Below are 20,146 nucleotides of genomic sequence, written 5' to 3'. Positions count from 1 at the left end.
TATCATCTCTCTATCTATCTATCTATCTATATCTATCTATCATCTATCTATCTATCTATCATCTATCATCCTCTCTCTCATTATATCTACCTACCTACATCTATCTATCATCTATCTATCTATCTATCTATCTATCTATCTATCTATCTATCTATCTATCTATCTATCTATCTATCTATCTATCTATCTATCTATCTATCTATCTATCTATCTATCTATCTATCATCTCCAGACTCCATATCACAAGGGATTATGGGGGGGGGGGGGGGTCATTAAAAGATGACGACTAAATGAACCGTTGTTGCAAGGCAAGGGACCACCCATATATAGATTCATACATGAAGATAAATAGATAAGTGAATTCCGCATTCCCAATATTACTGAGAATATATCTGCCGAAACAAAACTCCATATTGGCGACAGGTAGGGCATCCAGCCAGTAAAACCCTCAGCTCCATTCAAGTGGCCTAGACTCCACCCCTGCAAGGGATCCGTGGGGGGTCATTTAAAAATAGGACGAGAATTAGGACTTCAAGGCGCCCTGTTTGGGATGTTTGTTTTCCCTTTGTCGTGTTTTGAGTCGGTTTTTATTGAAATGTTATGGGTTGGTTGGTTTGTTTTTTCTCCTCAGGGAGACAGGTGAGAAAGGAGCCTGACCAAGATGGCGGACTCCTTCTTTCTCCCTCCTCCTCCTCTCCTCCCCCCCTCCCCCCTCCCCTCTCCGAAATGCCCGGATGTGACAGCTCGGCCGCCATTTTGCTGCCTCTGCCCGAGCGAGCAGCTTCATTCGGGGAGCGCGAGCCTCGCAGCCGCCGCCGCCGCCGCCGCCGCCACTGACCGCCCGCCCGCCCGCCACAGCCAGCGTCCTCCGCGATGTAAGTAGCCGCTTCGATGCAAGGCGGGCATCGGCGTGCAATGCTCCTTTTCTTGCATTAAAGCAGGTGCACGCGAGAAAGGAAGGGTTTCCCCCCTCCTTCTCTCTCTCTCGCCGCCCACGCCTCGGATGCCGCCCGCAGTAACAAGGGGTGGGGGGGGTCTCGTGTTTTTTATTTTTTTTCCCTGGGTGGGGAAGGGTCTTTTTGCAAGGAGACGGAGGTGCACGTTCCCCCGGCTTGCATTGGATTTTGGTGCATCGGCAAGCGGCTCTTCTCCCCTCCTCCCACGCATATTTTTCATTTTTTGGGGGGGTGCAAATGGGGAGGGGGGCTTGCGAAGGATAAACCACACGACGCGACCTTTCTGCCTTTTTAAAATATATTTTGCTGCAATGGATGCTTCCTTCTGGGTCTCTTGTGTCGCCCCCCCCTCCCTCCCTCCCTCCCTCCCAGTCTTGATTTTTAAAAAGGGGGGAGTTCAGATCTAGGGTGGCGGGGCTGCCCCCTCCCCAAAGAAAACCAAAAAGGGGGAAGACTTGGGTTTAAGGTGGCTTTCTCCCCCTCCCCAAGGGCACGTACCTTGCCTCCCCCAATGAATGAAACTGTTGGACCCCTTTAAAAAAAGGCCCCTTTTTAATCCCCCCCCAATCTCCAAATATGGGGAGGGGGGAGACGACCCTTTCCAACGCCCCCCACCCGCCTGGGGTGCAAAAAAGGGAAAAAATATTGCATTTCCAAACCTCCCCTCCCTCTCTTATTTATTCCTTGCCCAGGAATAAATGAGGTCATCTTTGCACGCTCGCTTTGCCTTTTGCAAACGTGCAAAAAAAAAAAAATAAGGCGGAGGGGGGGGGTGTTAGAAAGTGGGGGCTGCCTTTGAATGCAAAGGTGTTTTTTTTGCAATTTTAACATTTGTTTTAAAGGCGCCCCCCTTTTTTTTTGGTCTAGGGTGGAGATGCACACACGTGTAATATATACGTGTGTGCATTGAATGCATGCATGCATGCGTGCAGCCTCTGGCTCTCCTATGTGCAAATTAACCTCCTGAGACCCCCTCCCCCCTTCAAAAAAAAAGGGGTGGAGAAGGATCCAAAACAGAAGGAAAGAAGAAGAAAAAAGCATTTTTGGAAGGGAGTCCAAAATCCCCGCCCTATTTTGCATACAGGTGGAGGGTGGGCGTGTTATTTAAAAATAAAAAATAAACGTTTTAAAAAAATGCCTCTTTCCCACACTTGGGAATTGCAAAGGGTGAAAAACGGGGAGCTTAAAAACATTTTGCAATAAAAACATCCCTTGGGCAAGCTGTCAGGAAGGAACAATAGGATTGAAAGGAAAGGATGGGGCACCAAGAGGTGATTTTTTGGGGGGGGAGGGAGGTGATGCCTCTTTAAGAAGGATGCATATCCTCTCTTCTTCTCCCCCCCCCTCTTTTTTTTGGAGTATTTTTAGATTTTTGCAAGCGGGGCAGATGGAGGATGCTAAAAATATCAACACCCCCCCCCTCTCTTTTTTCTCTCTCCTGGCGGTGACACTGCTAGAGTTTTCCTTTGTGGTTGGTGTGGATTTTTATTTTATTTTATTTTTGTCCTGGATTTTGGGTGTGGGGGGTGGAACCTCCCTGATTTGGCTTCTTGATCCCCCCCACCCCACCTGGGTGGGTGGGTGAGAAACTCCCAGTGGGCTCCAGGAAGGTTGCAAAATAAATAAGAATATAATGGGATTTTGCAAAGGGCTGAACATGCATTGGTGGTAGCATTTGCGGAGTGGAATATGGGTAGAGGGGTGATGCAGATAAAATAAATTGTGGGGGGGGGTGTTTTGCCCCGTCTCGAAATGCAGAAGGTGATTTTATGCCGCTGACTTTTTTAGCTGGGAAGGAGCAGATTTTAGGCACCGAATTGGCTATTGGAAAGGAGATGGGAGAGCAGAGAAAATATCTTTTATGAGTGTTTTTCAAACCTCTGCTTATTTGAAGAGGGGTGGACTTCAACTCCCAGAATTCCCCGGCCATCTGGCTAGGGAATTCTGGGAGTTGAAGTCCCGCCCCTCTTCAAACGACACCGATGGAACATTGCATGCAGAATAAATAGGATGTCTGAAGATGCTCCTGGGATCGTGCAGAGTGCCGCCGGGTGTTATTCTCCGAGGTCTGGTTGGAAATTTTTTTATTTTTTTAAAAAAAGAGCCACAGGTCTCGTGGGAAATATATACGGAATGGCTTTTTCCGCGATTGCAATCCGGAGAATGCAGATTGGGAAATGTGTCGGCATATTTTGCAAACCCCAAAGAAAAATGAAGGAAATTAAGGAAGAAATTAAGCTGCTTTTGACCGTTAGAATGTAACACACACACACACGCAAAGCATCAGTGATTTATTGACAATCAGGGATTTATTATCCAGTGGGGTTTAAGGGCTTCGATCTCTTAATGTTTTGCGATAAACCGTTTTTGTTATTATTATTATTATTATTTTCTAACAAGGGGGTTGAATGGAAAGATTGCCTATAAACACCTCCCAGTCTTCAGCAGGTGCTGAATCACACCAGCTGCGAAAAAAAAACAAATAAAGAAAAAATAAATCAGAACTATTCAGTTGGTGATCTTATTGCAATTCCCTCCTTCCAAGCCGACTTTATTTTAATTTATTCAATGGATCGGCCATCCATCCCACCATCCAGAAAGAATCTTCCATGTCCTAATTTTCATTTATTTTGTTTTGGAGAGGGAGAGGTGTTTCCTTTTTGTAACAATCTCAATTCTTTCCCTTGTTTAAAAAAAAAAAGTGGTTTTATTAAGAAAAAAAACTCCCAAATCGAAGGTTCGGGGTGTTTTTTTTTTTTTAACCCCTTCTTTCCATGCTGATCCATATTTTCATCCTTTTTAAAAAGAAAGAAAGAAAGAAAGACATCGACACCCCCTCCCTTGCATGGCAGGGCTCTGATTTGAGAGAGCTGTCAATCATCCGTAAAAAGAGATCCTGCAATTTTTTTAAAAAAAAGGAAGTTGAGGTTAGAAATCTTGGTTTTCAATTTTAAAAAAACCAAACCAAACCACAAAACCTTCCTTTCCTTCCTTCCTCTCCTGCAAAATGTAATATGCACGAGCTGGGCGAAAGGCACAATAATGTGATTTTAAAAAAAATTACTATTATTATTATTCTTTTGTCGGTGGGATTCGAACTCGCAACTCCTGTGGGTGGATCTGCCTGGAATCTGGGCTGAGAGCCAGATCTGCAGAGGGGAAGGAAGGAAGGAAGGTTGATTGCATGACGGACAGACAAAGCCTCTTGTTGACAGAAGCGCTAAGCCGGTTGAGCTGCTGCCTGGTTCTTGTTGATTGTTTGCTGCCTTTCTTAGACACAGACTGGCATTCTTTGTGAGTTGTGCGTGTGTCACACTCACAAGGCTGGGGGAGTGAAACGGGTTCAGCCTTCTAGAATAGGGGGTCAATGCACCTCAATCTGTGCAAATTGAAGACCGGTTGGACTTCAACTCCCAGAATTCCCCCGGCCTGCACAACGAGGGGAATTCTGGGAGTTGAAGTTCCAACCGTCTTTTAAACTCACTGAGGTTCAGAAACTCTGCAAAAAAATTAAAATCGCTCCTAAATCTAGTTTCATTTGCTCACCTCTTAAGGCTCATCCACTCGCCTTGCATGAATTTAAGTAATTCTCTCTTCTTGGTCTCCTTTCCTTTTTCTGTTTTATTCCTCCCTAGTAATAATCAATCTGGATTTTGATGGATTTATTTTGCGCGCCGTATGCATATAAATATATATTTATATAATGAAATATATATATCTTTCTTTGAGAAGTATTTCTTGGTAACCGGCGTGCCTGCTCTGGAAATATTTATGAATGAATATTTTACTATCATGAATTAAGGGATTACGGGATGATAAAAAGGAGGTTTGTGGCTTTCCTTTATTATTTTTACGAAGAACTCAAGGCAGCCAAAAAAGGGAATCTTTTCTTGGCAAACGGATGGCTTTGTTCTCCTCCTGTTCCTTTTTTTAAAGTGTGGGTTTTAAAATGTGGGTTTTAACGTGTTGGCTTTCTGTTTTGGGGTTGGGGGGCTGGAATGCTTATTTGCTGTACGCCGTTTGAACTCCTGGCAAGCAGGGGATAAATAGATTTATAAGTTAATATATATTTAGCCCTCGCATCCTCAATAAAACTGGGAGCGGATGTCAATAGACAAATCTGGAATGTAAAATGGGAGAATTCCGGCTCGGCTTTTGCAACTTCGATCTTCAAACGCAGAGCTCCCTATCCGTATATAAAAATATAGATTTATTTGATAGCGATTGTATCATAGTTACTTCTGGGGATTTTACTCCACAGGCTGGGAAAACGAGCCAGCTTATTTGACAACGGGAGCTTCCAAAGTTCTCTTTTCTGCTCAAGTTACTAGTCCTTACTGCCCAAACCGAGGAGGAGGATTGAACAGAAGGTTCCAAAGCTCTCCTCTTTTTTGCCCAAGTTACTAGTCCTCACTGCCCAAACTGAGAAGGAAGATTGAACGGAAGCTTCCAAAGTTCTCCTCTTTTCTGCCCAAGTTACTAGTCCTCACCGCCCAATCTGAGAAGGATGATTGAACGGAAGTTTCCAAAGTTCTCTTTTCTGCCCAAGTTACTAGTCATCACCGCCCAAATTGAGAAGGATAATTGAACGGAAGCTTCCAAAGCTGTCCTCTTTTTTTGCCCAAGTTACTAGTCCTCACCGGCCAAACCAACGAGGAGGATTGAACGGAAGCTTCCAAAGCTCTCCTCTTTTTTTGCCCAAGTTACTGGTCCTCACCGCCCAAACTGAGAAGGATGATTGAACAGAAGCTTCCAAAGCTCTCCTCTTTTCTGCCCAAGTTGCTAGTCCTCACCGTCCAAACCGAGGAGGATGGTTGACCTCTGCACCTGAAACACCAGGTGCATTGATTTCAACCCTCCTCATCTGTTTGCAGACGGCGAGGACTAGTAACGTGGGGCCGGAAATGAGGAAAGCTTCGGAAGCGACCGGGCTCCAGTGTTTCAATTCTCCACCATTCTTTGGGCTTGCCAGCGAGCATCTTTGGGTGGCATCTGGAAGGGGTTTGGCAAGATCGTGTGGATCCATCCGCGGGGCGATGGCGTGTGCCGGTCTCGGGATCGAATCGGCCGGTGATATCACAGCGGTGACCTCGTGCGCCATTCCGAGCCTCCTTAGTCATCCTTTCAATGGATGCATTGAAATCGGTCCCCTCTTCCCAGAAGTCGTGACTGAGTCATCACTTGTTAATTGCAGCAGGTTGACTGCAAATTCGTGTGTGTGTGTGTGTTGTTTTTGTGTGTTGTGTGTGTGTGTGTGTGTGTGTGTGTGTAGAAGGCATATCATGCCCTTTTTTTTAGTAGATTATCAGGGAAAATGAATCCTGACAAAGCCAGGTTGCCCTTGAAATCTTTATTCTGACCGAGGCTTCCCAAGAGCGGGAAGAAAATTCCTGGTCCCAACGAAAAAAAACCTTTGATTCATTGACTGTGAATTCTGCTCATTCCCATCCAAAGTCTTTCCAGGGAGGATTTACGGTCACCGACCTTATCAGGCTTGGAGAGCCGCCAGGCCGATCTCTGCAGAACTTAGCCAGGAATCTCAGAGAGTCCCGAACCAATGAAGCGAACTCCTGCAAACTCCACTCCCCTGGCGCTCCCTCTTTTATTTCCTCTGGGAGGGGCCATTCATCATCCACCTGTGGCCTTACTCCCAAGTCAACCCCTGTTCTTTAGCTGCTCCCTTCGTCTGGCCGCTCTGCCCATGCGCACACTGGGAAAAGGCTCCAGCTGTTCTTCTGCCCCATTGATCTCTGACTCTGAAGGCAGCTGATAACTGTCAGATGGCTCTGGCCCTCTCTCTGCCTCCGACACAGAGCCCTCATCAGAGCCTTCCCCAGACTCCAGGACTGGCCCAGGTTCCTCCCCAACCCTCCCAATGTCCGAATCTGCTTCCAGCTCCACTGGTGGGCCACAACCATCTTTATTCGCATCACGTCGGTTCCTGGTTCCGTTTTTTAGTTTTTTGGGGGGGAAATTGGCAACTTTCAGGGTGGCAAAGATGGTTTATGCGTAGTCCTCGTGTTACGGCCACCCTAGAGCCCAACACTTTCTCTTGCCAAGTGAGATATTGGTTAAAGTGAGCTCTGCTCCGTTTTGCGACCACCGTCGTTAAGCAACTCGCTTGCAGTTGTTAAGTTAGCAACACGGTGGTCAATTCGAATCGGGGCTTCCCCATAGACTTTGCGGGCTCGGAAGGTCGTAACTGGGGATCCCGTGACCCAGGGATCTTGCAAACGGTCACAAATCTGAGTTGGTTGCCCAAGCGTCTAAATTTGGATCCTGGGATGCTGCAGCGGTTGTTAAGTGTGAAAAACGGTCGTAGGTTTCTCTTTTGGGGGGGTGCCGTCGTAACTTTGAACGGTCACTAAACGAACTGTTGTAAGTCGAGGACGGCCCATGCTTCATGTCCTCATCTTTCCTGCCTAGGCAGGGGGTTGGACTAGAAGACCTCCAAGGTCCCTTCCAACTCTACTATTGTATTATATCTTTACTTTTACTTTATTTCATTTTTGTGCTGTGCGATTTCATTTTTAGACTTGATTTCATCTCTGTTTTTTATTTTGCTTGATTTCCAGTTTGATTTCATTTTCCTTTTGAATTTATTTATTTGTCAGGTTTGTCGGCCTCATCTTGGAGAGCTGCTATTTTTTTTTTTTAATTTCGTTTCATTGGTTTTTATTTTATTTCACTTCATTGCTGTTTTCCTCTGCAGTGTTTCCATTCCGGTTTGCATTTTATTTCTGTTTTGTTTTATTGTATTGATCCCATTACTTCCCTTCATTGCCACTTTATTTTATTTCATTGCTGGGTTGTTTGGATTTCTCTTTGATTTCATTTTTATTCCGTTTGATTATTATTTTGGGGCTTTCAAAAATGCAAGATGTTCTTTGAACCAGGAACTGTTTTTTTCCCTTGAGAAATAGTTGTCATTGTGAGTTTTTAAATTTTCATTTCCTTGTCTGTCCTGCCGAATTGGGGGCCGAAATTAGAAACGCAAACCCTCTTTCAGCAGAGTAGTCCTCACTTTACAACCTTTTCATTTAGTGACCGTTGAAAGTTGCAGCGGCACTGAAGAAAGAAAGGGACTTAGGACCTTTTTTCACGCTTACAACCGTGGCTCCCCCCCCCCCCGTGGTCAGGTGATCAAAATTCGGACGCTGGGCCACTGACTCGTACTTACGACGGTTGCCGTGCCCTTGGGGGTGTGTCACGTGATCCCCTTTTGACGGGCCATGTAGACGGGGAAGCTGGATTCACTTAACGACCGTGTGAGTAGCTTAAAACGGCATTGATTCGCTTCACTTAAGCGTGGCAAAGAAGGTCGTAAAATGGAGCAAAGCTCATTTAGCCAAAGTCTCGCTTAACATCAGAAATTTGGGGCTCAATTGTGGTCGTAAGTCGAGGACTAGCTACAATGGCCCATCTTACCCCACAAATGGGAGATTTTGGATCGCCCCACAGGTGTCATCCTGGACTTACGACTGTTTGAAATGACAACGGCCATTGGAAAAGCTCTGATAATGACTGATCCTCGCCCTTATGACCATTGCAGCATCCCCAAGGTCGCGTAATAAAAGTTGGAGCCCTTGGATGTATTTATGACGCCTTTTGGGGTCATGCCATTCCCCATTTGCGACCTTCCCAGCTGGGGCTCCCAATAAGCCAAGTCAATAGGAGGGGGAAGCTGGATTCGCTTAACAACCATGTGACTCACTTAACCACCACAGTTGATTCACTTAACAATCCAGGCCGAAAAAAGAGAGAGTCGTGAAATGGGGCCTGTGTGACTCGCTGCCTTGCCTGGAAATTTTGTCGTAAGTCGAGGGCGTGGTGCAATGGCCTACAGGTGGAGTTCTCGCCTCAGGAGGCCGTGAGTTCGATTCGAGATGGAGGCAGATATTTCTCTCTCTGGGCACAATGAGAATATATCTTACCGAATATAACTCCTCATCGGAGACACGAAGGGCATCTGGCCAGTAAAACACTCTGCTAGCTCCATTCGGTTGCCCCAGACTCCACCCCGCAAGGGATTACGGGGTCTTTAAAAGAAGATGATTGTCGTAAATCGAGGACTCTCTGGATGAATTATCCATCTTCTACCGATCTATGTTACACACATGTGTGTTACACGCATGTCGGATTTACAAGGCGGTTTCCTGGAGAATTTTGAAATTCCACAGTCTTGTTTCCGCTCCTTGGCTCATCTTGTCACCTAACAGGATAATTTTCCAATTTGCTTTTTTTGGGTAATTTAGAGATGGTTACTGTACTACTACTATACTACTGTACTACTAATCTTGGTTTGTTAATCCCTTCCCAGGGATTAAGCCTAAAGCTCTTTCTCTTAACACCCTCCCTCTAATTACGCGGCTCCTCCTGTTATCCCACTGCTGTCTTTTTATGCAGCTGAAATTCTCAAAGGCAAGCTGGGGTTATATGTTTGAACAAAGGCATTTCCCAAAGGAGAAGAAATTTTGCGCTGTTTCTTTAAAATCGCTAGCATAAAATGGTGGGGGTTCGGGGGGGGGGAGAGAGGGGGGGAAGATGACTGGGGAATTCTGGGAGTTGAAGTCCACCCATCTTAAAGCATAATGTCTGGGGAATTCTGGGAGTTGAAGTCCAAGCATTTTAAAGCATGCTGACTGAGAATTCTGGGAGTTGAAGTCCACCCATTGAAAAACACACCCATTCATCTTAAAGCATAATGTCTGGGGAATTCTGGGAGTTGAAGTCCACCCATATGAAAGCATGCTGACTGGGGAATTCTGGGAGTTGAAGTCCAAGCATTTTAAAGCATACTGACTGAGAATTCTGGGAGTTGAAGTCCACCCATTGAAAAACACACCCATTCATCTTAAAGCATAATGTCTGGGGAATTCTGGGAGTTGAAGTCCACCCATCGTAAAACACACCCATTCATCTTAAACTATAATGTTTGGGGAATTCTGGGAATTGAAGTCCAGCCATCTCAAAGCATGGTGGCTCGGGAATTCTGGGAGTTGAAGTCCACCCATCTTAAAGCATAATTTTTGGGGAATTCTGGGAGTTGAAGTCCACCTATCTTAAAACATGCTGACTAGGGAATTCTGGGAATTGAAACCCACCCATCTTCAAGCATAATGTCTGGGGAATTCTGGGAGTGAAGTCCACCGATGTAGCCTCATGTTAGGGGTCCGATCGGGCCTTTGACCCAACCTTGCCTGATCTAATTCACAAGAAGTGTTCAAAAAAGGTCTTTCTTTAGCCTGCCCCTCTCCTTCCTAACCTTGTCCATTTCCTAGCGGTTTAGCCTTCTCCTCCCAGAATCCTCAGCGGTGGCTGGGGGGGGGGAATTCTGGGAACTTCATCACAAGGCTTGGCTCTAGGTACTTTTGTTGGAGGTTAGGTCCCAATTCAGACCCCAACAAGTTTTGGATGCTGAGAAACCCACGGGGAGGAGTGTGGGGAGGAGGTCTGTTCAGGTTCAGAGGCTTTATTTCATCTGGCCTGAAGGCTGGGAGTTTAGACGTTCTACTCCCCCTCCCCACTTGAAAAGAACTCTGTTCCAACTGCCAGTTGCCTTATATTAACACGCTCTGATGCTAAGGAGTTAGACCTCCTTGCAAACCCATAATCCCCTCTCCCCTTTTGTTTTTAAGCTGCCGTGTGCAAAACGCAAAAAATCACCCTCCCCCCTTGTCTTCTTTCAGGTCGGCTAATGCTGCTGCCCTGCCCGCGGCTGCCGGAGGAGAGGCCGGGGGTCCCCCTCCTCCCCCGCCCAACCTCACCAGTAACCGAAGGCTCCAGCAAACCCAGGCTCAAGTGGATGAGGTGAGAAGTGGGGGATTCTGGGAGTTGAAGTCCATGCTGGGGGAAGGGGGCAGAAACTCCAGGCTCAAGTGGATGAGGTGAGAAGTGGGGGATTCTGGGGGTTGAAGTCCATGCTGGGGATGGGGGGGAGGAACACTACCCCAGAGGTGGAAGGGACATCTTATGCCCCTCCTTGTCAGGGGGCACCAAAGGGTATTTTCCTGAGAAGGCCCCCAAATTTTGGGGGGCTTCCTGAGGGCTATGGGACATTTAACCCTCCTTTTGGCTTTTAGTCCGTTGTACTTTCCTTAATTCTTCGCTTAGCTGGCTGGAGGTGAGGTTTGGGGAGGTTGACGTCACCCAAGATAAGTCTTTCTCAGAATCCTTCGGTTTGACGGAGGTGACCATTACGGGTCAATCTTCTGAGGAGTCCTTGGTGCTCACTGAGCTGGGTGGTATTCCTTGCAGATGTTTCATGACCCAACTAGGGAACATTATCAGTGTCAGGGGAGGGGAGGGAGGGGAGGGAGGAGGAAGGAAGGAAGGAAGGAAGGAAGGAAGGAAGGAAGGAAGGAAGGAAGGAAGGAAGGAAGGAAGGAAGGAAGAAAGAAAAAGACTGGGGGGGTCTTTGGTGCTCACTAAGTTGTGTGGTTTCCTTGCAGAGGTTTCATGACCCATCTAGGTAACATCATCAGTGTTAGAAGGGGGAAGGAGGAGGATGACTGGGATCCTTGGTGGTCTCTGCGCTTGGTGGTGTTCCTTGCAGACGTTTCATGACCCAACTAGGGAACATTATCAGCTCTAGCTGGGTTTGCAAGGAGAGGAAGAGGAGGATGGGAGGGCAAGGAGAAGGAGAGGGGGCAGCTGGAGGAGAAGAGGACGTGGGGGAGGAGGGGAGGAGGAGGAGAAAAGGACTGTGCGGTCCTTGATGCTCTCTGAGCCGGGTGGTGTTCCTTGCAGACGTTTCATGACCCAACTATGGAACATCATCAGTGCTAGAAGGGATTGGAGGAGAGGAAGGGGGAGGAGAATGAGGAAGTGGAAGAGGAGGAGGAAGAAGTGGAAAAGGAAGAGGAGGAGGAGGAAGAAGAGGAGGAGGAGGACTATGGGATCCTTGATGCTCTTTTGAGCTGGGTGGTTTTCCTTGCAGACGTTTCATGACCCGACTAGGTAATACCATCAATGCTAGACGGGAGTAGTAGGGTTTGCAGAGTAGGGGAGGCGGAAAAGAGGAGGATAGCAGGATCCTTTGTGCTGTCCGAGCTTGATGGTTTCCTTGCAGACATTTCCTTTCCCGGTGTTAAAACTCGGCCCTTCTATCGGCTTCCAGATCTCGGTGGTTCTAGCTGCTGCCTCCTCCTCGTCCTCCTCCTCCGTCTCACTTTCTCCGCGGTGTCTCTTTTTCCCTCCAGGTGGTGGACATCATGCGAGTCAACGTCGACAAGGTCCTAGAGAGAGATCAGAAGCTTTCGGAGCTGGACGACCGTGCCGACGCCCTCCAAGCCGGGAGCTTCTCAATTCGAAACCAGCGCCGCCAAGCTTAAGCGCAAATACTGGTGGAAGAACTTAAAGGTAGGCTGGAGGGCGACCGAGCACCCCCTCCTCCTCCTCCTCGCCCACAAACCTGGTTGCCTCCTTCCCTTTTCGTCCAAAGGATCCACCCGATCTTGACTCGGGAGAGGGACCTTGTCGTCTTCTCCCTGGGAGGCGCCACCAATATTACACCGAGAAGACCTCTTGAGGTTAAAGAGATGCCGCCGTGCGTCATTCCTCTAGCACAGAAGTCGGCAACCTTAAACACTCAAAAGAGACACAAATGTCCGAACCGGAAGCCCCACCCCCTTTTTCAATGTTGCAGCCGACTGGAAGTCCGGTTCCCCCACTATAGAGTCTCCTCCTAGCACGGCGTCCTTTTTCCTTTTACCAACTAGCAACAGGGAGCCGCAGCAGAGGATAAAAGAGCCACATGCGGCTCCAGAGCCACCGTTTGTCGGCCCCTGTCCTAACCGGAAGTCTCCCATTCAATTCTGGAGCTGACCAGAAGTCTGGTCTAGTTTTCCCACCATAGAGTCTCCTCCTAGCACGGCGTCCTTTTTCCTTTTACCAACTGGCAACAGGGAGTCGCAGCAGAGGGATAAAGAGCCACATGTGGCTCCAGAGCCGCAGATTGCCAGCCCCTGCTCTCGGGAATAACAGAGCTGGAAGGGACCTTGGAGGTCTTCTAGCCCAATCCCCTGCTCAGGCAGGAAACCCCAGACCGGTGGTTGTCCAATCTCGTCTTCCAAACCTCCAGTGATGGCGCCCCCCCCCACACACACACACACAGTTTCCGGTGGCAAGCTGTTCCACTGGTGAATTGTTCTGTCGGGTTTCTCCTGATGGTGGATCAGACAGAACATCTCCGCTCGCTTCTTTTCAAAATCTGTGAAATAAATCTCGAGATGTTCGGAGAGAAATAACGGGCAAAACGGATCAGGTGGCATGGGCCACCTGCGCAAAGTACGTTTGGAGGGAAGAGATCCCAGGATCCGGCTGGATTCAAGAAACGTGGAGAGGATATTGGAGGGCGGGGGGGGGGGGGGGAGGAAAGGGACCTTGGCTCTTGGCCGGAATGCTCCTTCCGTGACCTCTGCGATGATCTGGATCTTAGTTGTTGCTAATGTCAGGGGAAGTTCCACCCTGAATTAATGAGGCGTGGACCGTTGGCTCTCCTAGTAGCATATTTCCGAATAAGCAGAAATAAAACCCGGAGCATATTCTAATAAAAAAACACTTTAATATGAAATAAAATAAAATGCAAATCTTGCTAACTCAATTAACTGCATTTTGGCAGAGTTGTGTGCCTGCGTCCTCTTGGCAGGCGAAGGGAAGATCAGAAGGAAAGGAAAGAATGTGTGACGTATGATGTGACATGCGCATTAATCCTTGTCAGATAAGGAACAGTTCAGTCTACTGTCTAACTCAGAATATAAGCACCAGCTGGCAAACCAATTAACGCAGTGACAGCTAAGGGGACCCGTCGGCGTTCCGGCGATCATCCCGGTGGCATCAGGTTTGGGAAGGCGGGGTGAACTTGATGAGGGACCTCACTTGAAAGCAGGCCGAGCCACAGGGTCCTTGTAGTCTTCTGGATGTACGTAATGCCAGCCTCCTAAGCTTCCATGGCAGTAGTTCTCCGTCGGAGCCCTTTGAAGGGGGGTGGACTTCAACTCCCAGAATCCCCCAGCTGGTCGATGAGTTAATTCTTTCTTTATCACGCTATCCAGACCACCTTGAAGTCATTTATTCATTTTAATTTGGCCGTGGGTTGTTAATTCCCCCCCACAAACACACTTTTGGCCGAAGTCAAGATATATTATGTCGGCTGCATTCCCATCCTCGATTAAGAAAGTTGAAGAAAGTTGAAGAAAGTCAAAACAAGGGGATGTTTGTTTTTGTCCGAATCCCGGGAAACCTTTGCCGGCTGGGGAATTCTGGGAGTTGAATCAGCACTCATGAAAGGAGCTGGATCACAGAGGATCTGGAAAGGTTTTGCTTTAAGACGGGAAGCGGCTCTCCCCTCGGCATCCGACGGAGCAATCCAGACACTGAAGGAAGTCCGATGTAGACCCATTCAACATGGCTTCTTCCCTTCTTTTCTCCCGACAGATGATGATAATTCTGGGGGTGATATGCGCCATTATCTTGATCATCATCATTGGTGAGTGACCCTTGCAAACAACAACAACCATCGGGGGGGGGGGGGAGGCGATGGGACGTAAAGAGGGGCAGAAAAGTCCCTGAAGTGGATTTAGAGCAGGGGGTTCAACTTGATTTCATGGAGGGCTGCGTCAGAGTTGTGGTTGACCGCGGAGGGCTGGAGGGGGGGGCATGGCCGTGATGGGTGTGGCCAGGGGGGTGGCCATGGTTGGAATGACACGGGACTCGTGTTGGGGGCAACTAGGGTGGCCAAGTGCTAAGGTAGAGGACTTCCCTGAGACCCTCCCTCTCTCTCATTTTAATCTCCTTCCCTCCTATCTTCCTTCCTTTCTTCTTTTTTTCCTTCCTTCCTCACTAACTCTCCCTCCCAACTCTCAATCTCTTCCTTCCCCCATTGTTTCCTCCTTCCCCAATCCCTTCCTTCCTCCCTTCTTTCCTCAATCCCTTCCTCTCTTCTTTCCTCCTTCCTCAATTCCTTCCTTCTTCCCTCCCTCCTCTCAATCCCTTCCTTCCTCCCACATTCCCTTTCTCAATTCCTCCTTCCCTCTCTTCCTCCTCTCAATCCTTTCCTTCCTACCTTCTTTCTTCCTTCCTCAATTCCTTCCTTCTTCCCTCCCTCCCTCCTCTCAATCCCTTCCTCCCTTCTTTCCTTCCTCCCTTCTTTCCTCCTTCCTCAATCCCTTCCTTCCTTCCTCCTTCCTCTCTTCTTTCCTCCTTCCTCAATTCCTTCCTTCCTTCTTCCCTCCTTCCCTCCCTCCTCTCAATCCCTTCCTCTCTCCCTTGTTTCCTCCTCCCACATTCCCTTCCTTCCTCCCACATTCCCTTTCTCAATTCCTCCTTCCCTCTCTCCCTCCTCTCAATCCTTTCCTTCCTCCCTCCTTTCCTCCTTCCTTCCTGCCTTCGCTTTCTCAATTCCTCTTTCCTCAAACCCTCCCACCCTCCTCCCAATCCCTTCTTTCCTCCCTTCTTTCCTCAATCCCTTCCTTTTCTTTTTCCTTCCGTCTTCATTCTCCTTTCTTCTTCCTTCCCCACTCTTCCTTCTTTTTCTTACTCTTCCCTCTTTCTCTTTTCCCATCCCTTCTTGGACGCTCAAATGCTTTCGGCCTTGGTTTTTTTAAAGTTTGTTTTCATAGCCGCCTGCCAGCAAAAATGAGGCGCGGGGTATTTGTGTTCAGTTTGACACCCCTGCTTTAGCGTGAGTAAAACCACACCCAAAGCAAACCATGACCGCCGTTAAAAAAAAGCTCACAAAACTGAGCCGGTCACCGGAACGACCGTTTTTTTTAGTGACCGAACAACTGTAATGGGCGGCGTCCGATTACAGTCGTTCATTTGTGGAGGGCTCCTTATAAAATATTGTTTTGTTTTTTTCTTCCTCCGCAGTTTACTTCAGTACTTAGTGGGAGTTCTCCGAGACGTTTCCCCAACCAGGAGCAGCGGCCAGGAGAGGCGCACGGGGCCGAGTCTTCCAGCGCCCAGCTTTCCCTCCATACCCCCCCCCCACGACTCCTCCCTTCCCCTCCTCCCTCCTCCCTCCCTTCCCCGCGTGTGTGTGTGAGCGTGGCGTTGCGTGTGGCTGTCCTGTAAATAGCCCGATTTGTTATTTATACATATACATATATACATATATATATATATATATACATAAAATATATATATATTATATTATATTATATTTTGTCTGTTTGTAGATTTCTATCTAGACTTTCTATGTTTTGCTCCCGCCGTGGTTTTTTCAGTGTCTTGATTTTTAAACGATAAAACCTTCGAGGACCAAGGCCGCCTGCCCGATTCTTGCCTCCGTGGTTCCCCCCCCCCCCCCGGTTCCCCAATTCGGTGGGCTCCCGACCCCCCATTTTTCCGCCCCCCGAGCAATTCCTAGTTGCCACACGGATCATACCCGATATTGGAATTGTACCCCTGCCTTTTCCCCAAATAGCTGGAATCGGAAGATTTCGGCTGGCTCGTTGAGGAGATCCGGGAGAAATTCTCTCTCTCTCTCGCTCTTCAGAGTCTCTCTCCTCGTTTAGTCTTCTCGGCCACGCTGCTAGTCCTCCGTTTCTTGGTCTCACCTCTCCTCCTATCCCCAGACCTGGTGATCTCCTCTGAACTTTATTTATTTGTTAACTTGTTCGACTCGTACTGCCAGTTTTCTCCCTTAAGTGTCTCCGGGGAACTCACCTGGCGTTGGGGAGTTAACGCCTCCTTTCCGAGGGTCGTCCCCGGGTGGGAATCCTCCCGCCGGCCGTGGCGTTCTCCCTCCCTCCTCCGAAACCACGGCGGAGATTTTACTGCCATTGACTTCCTGCGTGTAGAAACCGCTGTGGCGTTTCGTTGTGACTCTTGACATTCCACTCGTTCTCTAAAGCGGAGAAGGAGGATGTTTCCACCCTCCCTCTTAGGACCTGTGTGGTTGTTTTTTTTCCCTTGCGATCTACTGCCTACCTAAACCCTGTTTTCAGGAGTTGTGCGTGATTGTGGATGCATGCCTTGGGTGTGTATGTGTGACGAGGATAAGAGGAGGGAGGGGTGTCTTGTGTGTGCGCTCCAGCTTCAGAGGTCGCATTCAACCGCTTCGTATCGGTTCGCACGCAACGGTAGCGGAAATCGCGGGTGAGCCCGTCCACCTGCTCCGGTTCTACGCCGTCCAATTTAGGGATTTGTTTCTTTTTTTCATGCAAGTCGCGCGCACGATCGAAGCACCGAGCGGTAGGGAAAGTCAGTGCGTAACCACCCCTGTCCAGCTTGTCTCCTTTGGCAGAAGACGCAAAAACCAGCAGATCTTAACGGCATAAACAGTTAACGGTGCGGAGGTGCGGCTCGTTCCCGGAGTTAACTAGGCTAGATACCTCCTGACCCGATCCTGTGAACGAAACGAGGGCCGTCCTGTGTTCGAATCCTGTAGGTGAAGTTATCACTTTATTGTTAGAATGAATTGATTGATTTATTTTATATATATATATATATATATATATTTTGTCGGCGCTTTCTGTTGTCCTCGGTTTAGCCAAGAGGTGGTTTGAAGCTGGTTTAAAAGCAGGAAAGGGAGACGACAGCTCGCTAAGGAATGGCTGCGGATAAAAGAGACTCCCCTCCCCTCCTCCTCCTCTTTGTGCAATCTCTTCCCTCCCCCCTCCCCCCTTGTTGGCTCTGTCCTCCAAGCCTGGCCACTTTTCAGCTTTTGCAAACTGTTGTAGTTGTGATTAATTGTGACGAGTGACCACCAATCCCCCACCCACCCACCCACCCCTGTTTCAGCACAAACTGCCATGTTTCCGGGCCTGTTTATAATGTTGGCTTACGTGTGAGGTTTTTTTTAAAAAAGTATTTTTTTGGGGGGGGGGGTACACCCAGTCCCCAATTTCTCTTTCCCCCCCACCCCACCCCCGCCGGCCTTCCCTCTTCTCTCCTTTTTCCTCCCCCAGTGGAGGAAAACAGCTGCATCCTCTCTGTACACAATTGCTCCCTGGGACCAAGGAAATCTTTGTTTGAAGAGGACGAAGATGGAAGAGAGAAAGACGGACGTCTGCAAACGTTTTTGGGGGAGGGCAAAGCACCGATGGCCGGGGGGTGGGTGGGTGGGTGTCTCGACAGGAGACCCCTCTCCGGTCCAGATGTCCCACTGGAGGGGGAAGAAAACCAAACAACACACGGATTTTGGGAAAGAAAGGGGGGGGGGGGAATGCCCTGGCGGGAAAAAGATCAAGAATGAGCCCGAAGGGAGAAATTTGGGGAAGGGTCTCCCAGTTCCTTGTTTGGAGGGATGACGGAGCTCGAGCGGGGTCTTCACTTCCATCCTCTCCTCGAGCTGGCCAGAGGAGAGGCAGGGTCAATTTCCCGGGGGAGAAAAGAGTGGGGAGGGGGAGATCACCTTGAGAGATGGAGCCACGGGGATAGAAGGGGGGGGAGGGATTACACATCGTCTTCCATATATAGTCTAGGAGAAGGGTCGTCTATGGTTGAGGGATCCCAGAACCAATGTTTGATTCAAAGGCAGATTAAATTAGCTTTTTTGGGGGGGGGGGGCGGAAGGGCTCTAATGATATTTTCGGGGGGGGGCATGTGAGGCAAGCCACCGATTGTGAGCCCACCCGCCACCATGGGTTAAACAAGACACGTGTGTGGGTCCTTTCGCTAGGCTGCAAGTCTTTGCGTGGTGTCTTCGGCATTTTGTGCAGGGGGAAAAAAGAATTTGAGCTGCCTTTTGATCAAAACGATTTCAGTGCGAAAAGTTACAGATAGTGTAATCGATAATGCCACTTTTGAGACCGGGGGGGGGGAGACTTCAACTCCCAGAATCCTCCCTGGCCTGCGGGTTCACAAGATCGTCGGGGGGGGGGGGGAATTCTGGGAATTGAAGTTCCTCCCTCGTCTTTTGAAGAGGCCCAAGGATGAGGAAAACGATGTTATCAATAATGTCACTTTTTAAGATGAAGGGGAATTTCAATTCCCAGAATTCCCCCAGCCTGCCTGTGGGGGAATTCTGGGTGTTGGAAGTTCCCCCTCCTTTTTTAAGACGAAGGGGAACTTCAACTCCCAGAATTCCCCTCCCTGTGAGTACATCCTTGCTGGGGAATTCTGGGAGTTGAAGTTCCCCCTCATCTTTTTAAGATGAGGGGGAACTTCAACTCCCAGAATCCCCCCCTCCCCCGGCCTGCGAGTTCATGAACACATCCTGCGGGGGAATTCTGGGAGTTGAAGTTCCCCCCTCTTGAAGCGGCCCAAGGATGAGGAAAATATTGGAATAGACAAAGTTATATGGGGTGGTTTTTTTGAGGTGGGGGGGACCTGAAGAGGAAGACAAGGGGCTGCCCCTCTCCGTTTTGGCCAGCAGGTGTCGCTGTGGCCGTGTAACTTGCCCAAAGGGGGGAATGAAAAAAGAATGAAAAAGAGGAATAAAATGGAGCCCAGCCCAAAGCCGAAGCCAGACAGATATTGGTTGGGAAGGAAGTTTTCCTTGAGTTAAAACTGCCAGCCCTGCACAGCAGGAATTTAAAAAATAAAATAAAATTTAAAAGGGGGGGGGGAATTTAAGAGCCAATCTGGGATACAAGCAGGGGGTTTGATGATGCTGTGAAAAAAAAGAAACACACAAAGAACTCATTGATATTTGGAGATAAAAATAAAAATAAAACCTACAATAAATAAATGTCCTGTGGAGAATGCCTCCCAATGCTGGTCTTTTTCTTGGTTGCATTTTAATTTTGAGTCGGTGGTTGTCCGTCCCCCCCCCCCCTTACCATCTTTTCTTTTCCATGCAAAGGAATGGGTGGGGGTGATTTCTCCCCGAGAATTTATTTATTTTTATATGTATTTTATCCAATGCTTCACCGGGCGATTAGTAACTTGAAGGGAGTTGGTACCGATCGGGGTCGAACATGGATTTCTGGATTGTCTTCTGGAAATAAATGGGGGGGGGTGTTTAAGGGGAGATGCGCAGCGTAGGTTACGGTTATGTTTTTCACTTTTATGACGGTCACAGAATAAAGTTCCTTCTCCCCTCCCTCTGTCTTGGATTTTCTTTCTCCTTCCTTTCCTTCCCACATCCCTTTTTTCCCTTTCTTCCTCCGCTTCCTTTAACTTTCCTTCGCTTCTTCTCTCCTTCCCTTCTTCCTCCCGCCCTCTTGTCTTTCTCCTTTGTCTTCCCTTTTTCTTTCTTTCCCCCCTCCTCCACCTTTGCCTCTTTCTTCCTTGCATCTCCA

The 20,146-nt window shown here is 48.4% G+C and overlaps 1 protein-coding gene across 1 annotated transcript; it reads left to right on the top strand.

The window, feature by feature from the left end:
- The first annotated feature begins 740 nt into the window (after positions 1-740).
- LOC309400724 (vesicle-associated membrane protein 2-like) lies at positions 741-19,686 on the top strand. The gene is given in 6 exon segments (XM_081969365.1): positions 741-875; positions 10,646-10,766; positions 12,158-12,250; positions 12,252-12,317; positions 14,394-14,445; positions 15,828-19,686. Coding segments are annotated over 6 exon segments (351 nt in total). The 5' UTR covers positions 741-873; the 3' UTR covers positions 15,845-19,686.
- Positions 19,687-20,146: the final 460 nt, after the last annotated feature.

Source organism: Natrix helvetica (assembly GCF_964273705.1).
Source record: "Natrix helvetica genome assembly, chromosome: W".
NCBI lineage: Eukaryota > Metazoa > Chordata > Lepidosauria > Squamata > Natricidae > Natrix > Natrix helvetica.
The sequence above is the reverse complement of the archived record's forward strand: the minus strand, read 5'-3'. Positions and strand labels throughout refer to the sequence as shown.